The 10,073-nt window shown below is 47.3% G+C and overlaps 1 protein-coding gene across 1 annotated transcript in view; it reads left to right on the plus strand.

The window, feature by feature from the left end:
- The window catches only part of ZNF366 (zinc finger protein 366), a gene marked incomplete at its 5' end in the record, with an annotated part of 18,305 nt that overhangs the window by 6,759 nt on the left and 1,473 nt on the right, over nucleotides 1-10,073 (plus strand). Inside the window, one exon of the mRNA XM_010853611.1 lies at nucleotides 7,867-8,041. Coding sequence (XP_010851913.1) covers nucleotides 7,867-8,041 — 175 coding nt within the window. The remainder of the gene's footprint in view (nucleotides 1-7,866; nucleotides 8,042-10,073) is intronic.

Raw genomic sequence — 10,073 nt, forward strand, 5'->3', positions numbered from 1 at the left:
GACACAAGATCGGGTGTGAGTCGCCTCATCTAGAGCGTGCACCTCCCGACAAGGGCGGACGCGCTGCCAGGCTCTCCCTCGCTTTGTCCGCGCCTCCCTGCCAAGCGCCGCCTGCTTGGTGTCTGCATACCTTCACTCTCTTGAATCTCAAAGGAATTTCAGAGCATGTCTGAGCACGTCTGAACGTACAGATTATGTAATGAGGGCATGTCTGTGTGTCTGTAGACTGGTTCCAGACACCACAATGGGATGGGCCACCTCCAGATGGTGTCCTGTGACTTTGCTTCTTATTCATGTCATGCTGGACTCTTGGAAATCTGGTCCTGGGTGGGGTTTCTTCGGGTCTGGGAGTTGGGAGAGGAACAGAAGGCCATTTGCTCATTGCCATGCAAGTCACACCGCTCTGAGAGGAGCGGCTGGCCGGCTGCATAGTGATGCTGGAGCATAGGCCTGGACAACTAAACCTGACCTTTATCATCGGGAAGGGTATTTCCCTTTATGTGATTGACATGGCTGGAAGAAAAGAGGCAGAGCTTGCTCCAGCCATACTCCAAGAGTTTACTCTTATCTGTTGTTGTTCAGTCGCTCGGTCATGTCTGACTCTTTGTGACCCCAGAGACTGTAGCCCACCAGGCTCCTCTGTCCGTGGGGTTTCCCAGGTGAGAATACTGGAGTGGGTCGCCATGCTCTCCTCCAGGGGATCTTCCCAACCCAGGGATTGAACCCACATCTCCTGCTTTGGAAGGTGGATTCTTTGCCACTGAGCCACCTGGGGAAGCCCTGACTCCATCTCCTTTACCCCAAAACTTGCAAAAAAAAGGTGTGGGGAAGAGTCTTTAAGTAACAGATTCTAATTTCCTGGGATTCTTACCGCTAAAAATCCTTCCTAACATCAATCCCTCCTACTGTGGTCACATGAACTGATTCTCCCTGGCCCTGGCTCAGTGGAAACAGCTGTCCACAGCAAGCAGAAACATTTGTTTAGTGCGGGATTAAGCATTAACAATAGGATGGAAAATTGGAGGAGAGGAAAGGTTTCCATTTAGTTTCTTTTTTTTTTTTTCTTATGAAAAGTTACTGCCCTTCTGGGTTCTTTTGCTGTTGGCTCAACTTATGGACTCCTTGCTTCTTGGAGCCAGCTGGAGCTTCTCCAGAGACCTGTGCCTGTAGACTTAAGCCATGTTTCAGAAATATGCTTCCCAGATTCTGCGTAAGCACGAAGGACTTGATTTGGATGCTATCCTTGTAGCGGCCACGCTCCATAATAGCAAAGAACCAGCTGCCGTCTTTGGGAAACCTGTCCAGGAAAAGCAGTCATCCAGAATTTCCGGGACAAATTCTCCTTTGAGATGGGTGAAGCTGGGAGCTGCCTATGTTATGAATCACCAGGTCATCTGCAGCCTGCCAGAAGCAGAGGGCTGAAGGCCGAGGGAAGAACAGATAGAAAAGGATGAGTTCTCCCTGAAAAGGGTCCCCACTGCCTCTGCCAACTTGGCTCCATCTCCCCCTCAAGCTCTCAGATGCTCCAACCCAGTAGGGACTTGTAGGCACCCAGTGCTTGGGATCAGGGTTCTCAGGCTGGCATTGAGGGGGTTAAGGCAGTGACCAGATAGCAGCCTTTTGGCAGCAAAGCCCTCCTCAGCAGAAGGAAGGATATAGCTGTATGAACTGCCTGCTTAACAATGCCTCGCATGTCCCCAGGGGCCCGCCTGCAAATAGATTTCATCTTGCTTTCTCTTGTACTTTTCAAAGCTTCCTGTTTTCTCACGGTCCTTTTGGACAGTTTACAGTCTCTCTCTCCCTCCCTCCCTCTCTCTCCCTTTGAGGAAAGGAACACCCTTCTTATTAAAAGAGAGAGAGAGAGAAGGATGTAAGGGAAGGGCAGCTTAATGGAGGCCATTCTCCGGGGCTGCAAGCTGCTGCTCTTTGACCTTTCCTCTCAGAGCAGGGAAACAGGCTTCCTGGAGCATCGCAGTCTCAGTTGTGTGCCTCTGCGTGTCTGGTGGGCCTCTGGCGACCGGCCCAGTGGCTGCCCACTGCCATGGCCCTGCCTCTGTGCACAGCGGCTTCCCTGTGACTCCGCTGTCAGCACTGTCACTGGGACTCGCGGGAAGTTGCCTGGACCGAGGAGGGACTGGGCGCCAGGAGGCGGAGTTAGGAGCTTCTATGCCGAGAAGGGGACAGGGCACCTGCTCGCTGTTTAAAGGGCTGATGGAGGGTCAGGGAGCCAGGTGATAGGCTCCCCAGAGCCTGCAATCTAGGGTGAACCTTCTCTCCCCATCCACATTTCCCAGGGCTGCGTGAGCCACACCTGCTTCCATTTCTATGATGCCTCAGGTAACCTGGCAGCTGTTTACTCAAAGGATTCTTCACTTGTTCCTTCCTTAGTGGGCCTTCCACGTAATTTGGTTTTAAAAGACAGCACCCTTATCCTCAAAGAACTTAACCATTTCTGGAAGGCGAAATGTACGTGATAGTGGCAGTAATGAGCTAATATTTATCGAGCGCTTACAATTTGCTAAGCCCTTTACCTGGACCAAGAGCTCGCATGGGATACTGTGATTACCATGGACATTTTACAGAAGAGAAAATGGAGCAAATTCTGTATCGCTCTGGGGTTTCACTATTGTCTCTCTGCTCTGCTGTCTATTACACTTTGAGATCCACTTCCCTTTTTTAAAGTAGGTTTAAAGGTGGGTATAGGTGGAAAAGCTGATATTTAATGTCACAGGCACACTAATACTGCTCATTAGAGCAACTGAGAGTTAAGGAGGGCTGGACTGGTTGAGACGACCACCTGCAAGATGAAATCTGACTCCTCATCACTCCAGCAGCTTCCTGTATCAACACCTATCCTGGCTTTAATTTCCGCAGACCTCGGCAGGAGGCGATTCAGCAAGTCTTCACTTGGGCAGGCTCTGCACCTCACGTCTTGTGACTTAAGGGGGCTGTGTATATGACTGCTTTCCAGGAGAAGCTAGAGTTTGGATGCTCCCCCACAACCCTTCTCCCTGTCCACCTAGCTCCTCTCCTCCACTACAGTGATTCTGCTTAGAGCTCACACCAAACCCCACCTGAAGGCACCATCTTTAATTGACACAATCCTCTTTTTCTGGCCTCTCTTCACCAATTGGTACTGAAAGGCCTCTCCAACTTTCACAGACACAGAAAATCTCCATATATTTGTGTGTTGTCATGTGAGGATGATCCTCTAAGAAGGATGACAAGGCCAGGTGTTCTGGATAAGAACCCAAGGGCTCCGTGGAAGGGCCAGAGGCTGAGAGGAAGAAGCTAAGGGTACCTACCACTGAGATGTGAATGGTATTCAGATACTTCAAGTCCTGAGTTAACTGCTTCTATCTTTCTGCCACTGAGGATTTTGGTTTGCAAACTAGTGTGAATAGCTTTAGTGGTAACAAGAGAGAGAGTTAGTGATGGCTGCTTTGTGGAACTTTTGCATGAGGAAGTCATATTTTCCCTGACTTGGTTGTTTATTTCCTAACCATACACTTAGACATTCATTAAATGTTATTATATATGTAGCCTTGTGCTGAATTACTGGGGTTGGCCACACAGAGAAGGAAGGTGGCTACATTTCGGAATACCAGAAATGGTATTTTATTTGAGGACAAATAAAATATTATTTGTCCTCAAAATATTATTTATTTTATTTGAGGACACTTTTAGTGTCCTCAAAATTTTCAGAGCTAACACATTATTTCTTATCCCTGGGAAAGCTCTCCATTGGCTACCAGTAAGCTATCATAAACCATAAAAAAATGGTATATAAAACCATGGTATATTAAAAATATAAAAATTTTATAAACCATGGTGTATAAAAATTAAGTTTTATCAACAACAACAAAATTTGTCTCCTTTACCAATCACACATAAAATATATAGCTGATGAGTCATGTCCCACAGCGGATCTTCTTCCCTGAGGCTATAAACCTTGACTTCAGGAGACAATCAGTTCAGTTCAGTCGCTCAGTCATGTCTTTGCAACCCTATGAACCGCAGCATGCCAGGCCTCTCTGTCCATCACCAACTTCTGGAGTTTACCCAAACTCATGTCCACTGAGTTGGTGATGCCATCCAACCGTCTTATCCTCTGTTGTCCCCTTCTCCTCCTGCCTTCAGTCTTTCCCAGCATCAGGGTCTTTTCAAATGAATCAGCTGTTCACAAAGTATTGGAGTTTCAGCTTCAACATCAGTCCTTCCAGTGAACACCCAGGACTGATCTCCTTTAGGATGGACTGGTTGGATCTCCTTGCAGTCCAAGGGACTCTCAAGAGTCTTCTCCAACACCACAGTTCAAAAGCATCAATTCTTCAGGACTCAGCTTTCTTCATGGTGCAACTCTCACATCCATACATGACTGCTGGAAAAACCATAGCCTTCACTAGATGGACCTTTGTTGGCAAAGTAATGTCTCTGCTTTTTAATATTCTGTCTATGTTGGTCATAACTTTGTTTCCAAGGAGTAAGTGTCTTTTAATTTCATGGCTGCAATCACCATCTGCAGTGATTTTGGAGCCCCCACAAAATAAAGTCTGACACTGTTTCCACTGTTTCCCCATCTATTTCCCATGAAGTGATGGGACTAGATGCCATGATCTTAGTTTTCTGAATGTTGAGCTTTAAGCCAACTTTTTCACTCTCCTCTTTCACTTTCATCAAGAGGCTCTTTAGTTCCTCTTCACTTTCTGCCATAAGGGTGGTATTATCTGCATATCTGAGGTTATTGATGTTTCTCCCAGCAATCTTGATTCCAGCTTGTGCTTCCTCCAGCCCAGCGTTTCTCATGATGTACTCTGCATATAAGTTAAATAGGCAGGGTGACAATATGCAGCCTGGACGGACTCCTTTTCCTGTTTGGAACCAGTCTGTTGTTCCATGTCCAGTTCTAACTGTTGCTTCCTGACCTGCATACAGGTTTCTCAAGAGGCAGGTCAGGTGGTCTGGTGTTCCCATCTCCTTCAGAATTTTCCACAGTTTATTGTGATCCACACAGTCAAAGGCTTTGGCATGGTCAATAAAGCAGAAATAGATGTTTTTCTGGAACTCTCTTGCTTTTTCGATGATTGGAGACAATATCATTTATTAAAATGATAAAACATCCTTTTGTCCCCGTGTACCACTAAAATGACCCAGAAAGTTCAGAACTGAATGAATTGATCTAGAAAAGCATGAGTATAGAAAATACGCCCTCAGCTATGATGATCATAAAAGGTTGCTTGTCCAAAACTGAGGAAGAATCTGGCAGTAGCCCTCATGCTGTGTGCACGCCTGTGTGTGTTGGGTGGAGGTGGGCTATCATATGAGGGGCAGAGGGGCTGTGGCCACAGGCAGGTGAATTGCTCTAACCCCAGAGTCACAGCAGTTGCAGTAGCAATAAGCTGTGGGTCATTATCACAATAGTAATAGTTCCCTTGTCTGTAGTGTTAAGGATGATGAAATGTCTGAAAATAATAAAGAGACTATTCTTGTGCCACAACAAAAACAAAAGGCACTCCACATATTCTTCAAGATTAGGTTCAAATTTTGTCTCCTTTATAAAACCTTTTCAGACCAATCCAGCTTCTAATACCTCAGCAACCAGAGATGATAACTAAAAGTGGAATATCAGCCTCCATGAAGCCATTGAAGGAAGAAGGCACCCATTTATTCCTTCAGTTCTCTCTGTCCTGCCTGTAATACCACCAGACCCATCCAGGCTTGGACAAGTGCAGTAGCTTAATTGATCTTCCAGACCCTAGCCCCTCTCTCCCTGCATCTCTTGTGCTTATCTCCCCATGGCTCTTGCTCTTTTCAGACCTGCTTAATGTGCCTCACCCCTTCACTCACTCAGCAGAGGCTTAATAAGGACCTATCATGTGTCAGCCTGATGCTAGGCAGGGATTATAACAAAAAGGCAGGCAGAGCCTTTAGAGATGCCTCTGTCTAATGAAGGGCTGTTCAGCTCAGCAACTTCAACAGCAGCATTGTTCCAAATAGTCAGGAACTATCCCGTGAACCAAATGAGAGACATCTTTTCTAAGATGACCCATGACTGGAAATACCTAGTCTAGAATCTCTAGATACATTTTTCTTCTTAGCCAGGGCAGAGAACTGAAACTAAGCTTATAAAGAAAACTCCATCAGAACTTTCACATGTGAGCAAAATTGAGCCACAGGCTGATAGATCTTTATGAACTGTCTCTGTTGAGGATAAAAAGAAAGCAAGTGTCCATACTTTTTCTTAAGTTAGACCCACTCTCTCAGCATCTCCCCTCTTGGGCCACCTTTTCCAGATGAATGTGGTGAGGATGCTCTGAACACTGGGTGTGGGGCACCAGCATGCTGCATTCATTCTTGCTAGTAAGGAAGTGGAAAGGGGAAAAGCGCTTAAAACCCCCAAATGTGAATCATTTAAAAATATAGAACCAGCCATTCATTGCCCATGCATAGATTATCTGTGAAAAATCTGCAGTCCCAGGATGGCTTCCTCTTACTGCCCAGTGTTCTGTTAGTCTAAGTGCCCGAGGTCACAGATGTTGGCCAGCTCAGCTCTCACTGCCGTGGCCACCTGAAGACAATATGGTCTGCATTAATAAAAGTTCCACCCAGAGCTCCTCACTGGCGCCGACACCATGTCTCAGTGAGAAAGGAAAACTGGCGTCTGCTTCAGTGGACACCGCACTCCACGCCCTCTCTGCAGGCCCCGCTCACTCTGTTTCTCTACCCTCTGGTGTGGGCCTCGGAGGCTGGGAAGGGAGGAGGGAGAGAGCGTTCCTCCCGTGAACCTGGAGTCCCAGCACAGACAGAGTCCTTCTCGGCATTCCTCACAGCACAGCCGAGCAAGGGCTGGAGCTTCCAAACCCCACTCTGGGGAAGCCTGGGGACAAGAAAAGCAAGGAGAGCACGCACAACAGCTGCTCCTGTCTCCCACCCTCAGCATCTGCACGTCCTGCCTTCAAACAGGCAGTTCTGCTGTTCCCATGGGAGCTAGGGAACCGCTGGTGTGGTCCATCATGTATTTGCAATTTGATGGAAATAGGAATGAGAAGAAAAGAAGTGACTAAAACAGGTTGGCTTTTGGATACCTAGGATGATATTTTCAGTACTTCAAATGTCTACCCAGAGAACAGACACAGTCCTCCCTTTATGCACTGTTCCTTTTAACTCCCCATAGTCAGCAAATTAAAAAAATTAGAGGAGCATTGTTGATACAGTCTAACGGAAGAGTTATGTTGGGGGAAACTGTGTGATACATGCTGACTGATGATATGGTCTCTGGTGTCCAAGGACCTGAGTTCATCATCACAGTTCTAGCACCCATAAGCTGTGTGTGCCCTGGCCAGCCTTTCATCTTAACCCCTCAGTTTGTCCATCCGTAAAATGAGGATGAGAACGGCACCTATCTCATAGGACTCATGTGAGTTAAGTGAAATAGTCCGTGGCAGACTTGGGATAGGGCTTTCCATATTGTAAATACTCCATAAATACTAACCAAGTCATCATATCCTTATCATTATAGTGAAGGATACTTACAGCAATTGCTTTTCAGAGAAGATTTTCTCCTTTTCGAAAGGTTGTGTTCAAAAGAAGCTTCAATAGCTTTGCAGTTTTTACCTTGAGTTTAAAAATTCCTGTACAACAGGAATAAAATCTCATGAATCCATCCCTCCCTGCTCCACCTCTGAGCCTGGGCTCAAGGCAGCCACTCCCTGACTTCCTTGGGGACACTTTATTTGGAAGCAGTTTAAAAATGCCAAGATTCAAACAAAGTAACAGCTCGTCCATCCTCACCCAGGCCTGAGTGTGGTTGTCTGGGCAAGGGTCCCACCCGCGAGTAAACTGTTCTCTTGGTCACTGTCTCGACAGCTTTGTGGGAAGGAATTCAACCGGATGCACAACCTCATGGGCCACATGCACCTGCACTCCGACAGCAAGCCCTTCAAGTGCCTCTACTGCCCCAGCAAGTTCACCCTGAAGGGGAACCTGACTCGCCACATGAAAGTGAAGCACGGGGTCATGGAGCGCGGCCTCCACTCTCAAGGTAATCGCCCTTCCAGGAGCCCTGCGGTGGCCGGGCCCAGCAAGTGACGGAATGGGAGCTGAGCTTGTCTTTAGGGAGCTCTACTCCGGGGGTTATTCCTACATTTAAAAAAGGGAGCATCGTCTTCAAGACCACAGCAGAGTAGCAGGAGCAGGTTGGCAACATAACTGTAGCAAACACAGAGTGAATATCTGGAGGTTGTAAGTGAAAGTGATGTTGGTTAGAGCATCATAATGGTGCCAGTCGGCACCATTCTTCATTCTGTGTTCCAGGCCCTGCAGCGAGTGCTCTGTCTCTGTGAATATTTATAGTAACTCCAGGCTGGAGGAACTTCTATTATCCCCATATTACAGATGGGGAAGCTGAGGCTTTGAAATATTAACCTGACTCAACTGAAAAGTGGCTGACTGAGAATTTGAACGCAGACCTTTCTGACTCTAAAGCCACACTGTATCCTCTTGATCGCACTGCTGTTACGGGGCAGGCCTGCAAGCTCTGTTACGGGGCAGGCCTGCAAGCTCTGTTACGGGGCAGGCCTGCAAGCTCTGCTGGCAGCTGAAGTGTGTCTGGTCTAGGTGTAGGTCTGGCAGGATAGCAGGCTAGGTCTCATCTGCCTGCTCACAATCAGAAACTCACGAGGACAGTTTTCCTGCTTGGAAGGGCTGGTTGGCCACAGGCCAAGCAGGGGCTTCTATCTCCCCCACCGAGTCCTAACTGAACTGATGGAAAGTCCTGCCTCCTGTTATCTTCTCAGTCCCTTTCTTTGCAGGAAAGAGTTAATTTCCAGAAGTACTGAACTCAGTAGGTTGTCCTTCAGTAAACGGGCAGTAAATGCTCTCTGTCCAGTGTGGTGTGCTCCATGCCCTGGCAGACGCCAGGGGAACTGAATCGCCTTGGTTTGCCCTCTGGGAGGTCTGTGTGCGGGGAGAGAAGACACACACATATGTAACTTGCAGTAGCTCGTTAACTGGGCTGATGATCCAAGCACAGGGCAATGCTCTTAGATGTTATTGCTTGTCCCCAGTATTTTCACAAAGTAGACTGTGTTGTTCTCATTTTATGTAAGAGGAGACCATGGTCAAGAGGTGTTATAGAAACTGCTCAAGGTCAAACAGCAAGTTGAATGCAGAATTGAGATTCTAACTCAGGACTTTCTGGCTCAAGCCAGTGCTCACTGCACTGGGTAAAAACACGGGTGGTTTGTTCATATTTGCTGCTCCTCCCCCCTTTACAAAAGATGTGGTCAACTAGGCACCCGTATTCACAAGTAGAATGCATGCATGCATACCCAGCAGGAAGCAAAACGATTGTAGCTTTCAGATTTCTGAAACGCCCTCTGAGTTTTTGATGACTCCTGGGTGACAGAAAATTGATCATCCTAAAACAAGGCGTGGAGTTTGTATAAAAGCCCTGAAAAAATGCTTGTTAAAAACAAAAGCATTTTTTCCCCTTGAGGATGTTCTTTTCCTGAATTATTCTTTGCATCCAGCTATTCTGGATTTTTCCAGAATTAGGTGAAGTTTGCTCAGCCACCACGGCTGGAGACATAGAAGGCAATGAGGAGACAGTGCTCCATCTGACAGTCTGACTCGGTCACCAGAACTTACTCCATGTGGATGCTCACGTCCTAACAGGCACCTAAAGACTGTCATTCTTCTGGAAAAATCAAGAGCATCACTGTATTATCAGAGAGTTGCTTTGAAAGTTTGTAACAGACTTCCGACAGTGTTAATGCTTTCATCTACAAAAGGCTTTGGCATTTCTTCACTCTAGTTTTTGAAATAGCTCAAGAATCATGACCCAGATTAAAAAGATCCTCCCTGTGTCCCTGACAAGAATAAAGCTACAGATAGCTTCATCGCCTGACAACACCGTAAAGTAGGCAGCCCTGGACATTGGCTTCCTCGGTGTGTCCCCAGCTGCTTCTCCTTGGGCACCAGGGTCTGGCCACCCCCTGGCCCTCCCTGCCCTCCTCCTCCTCAGTCATCCCCACCTGTCCTCCAGGCCTGACCGCTGGCCCCCCACGGACGGG

This window comes from Bison bison, unplaced genomic scaffold (assembly GCF_000754665.1).
Source record: "Bison bison bison isolate TAMUID 2011002044 unplaced genomic scaffold, Bison_UMD1.0 scf7180017864329, whole genome shotgun sequence".
NCBI lineage: Eukaryota > Metazoa > Chordata > Mammalia > Artiodactyla > Bovidae > Bison > Bison bison.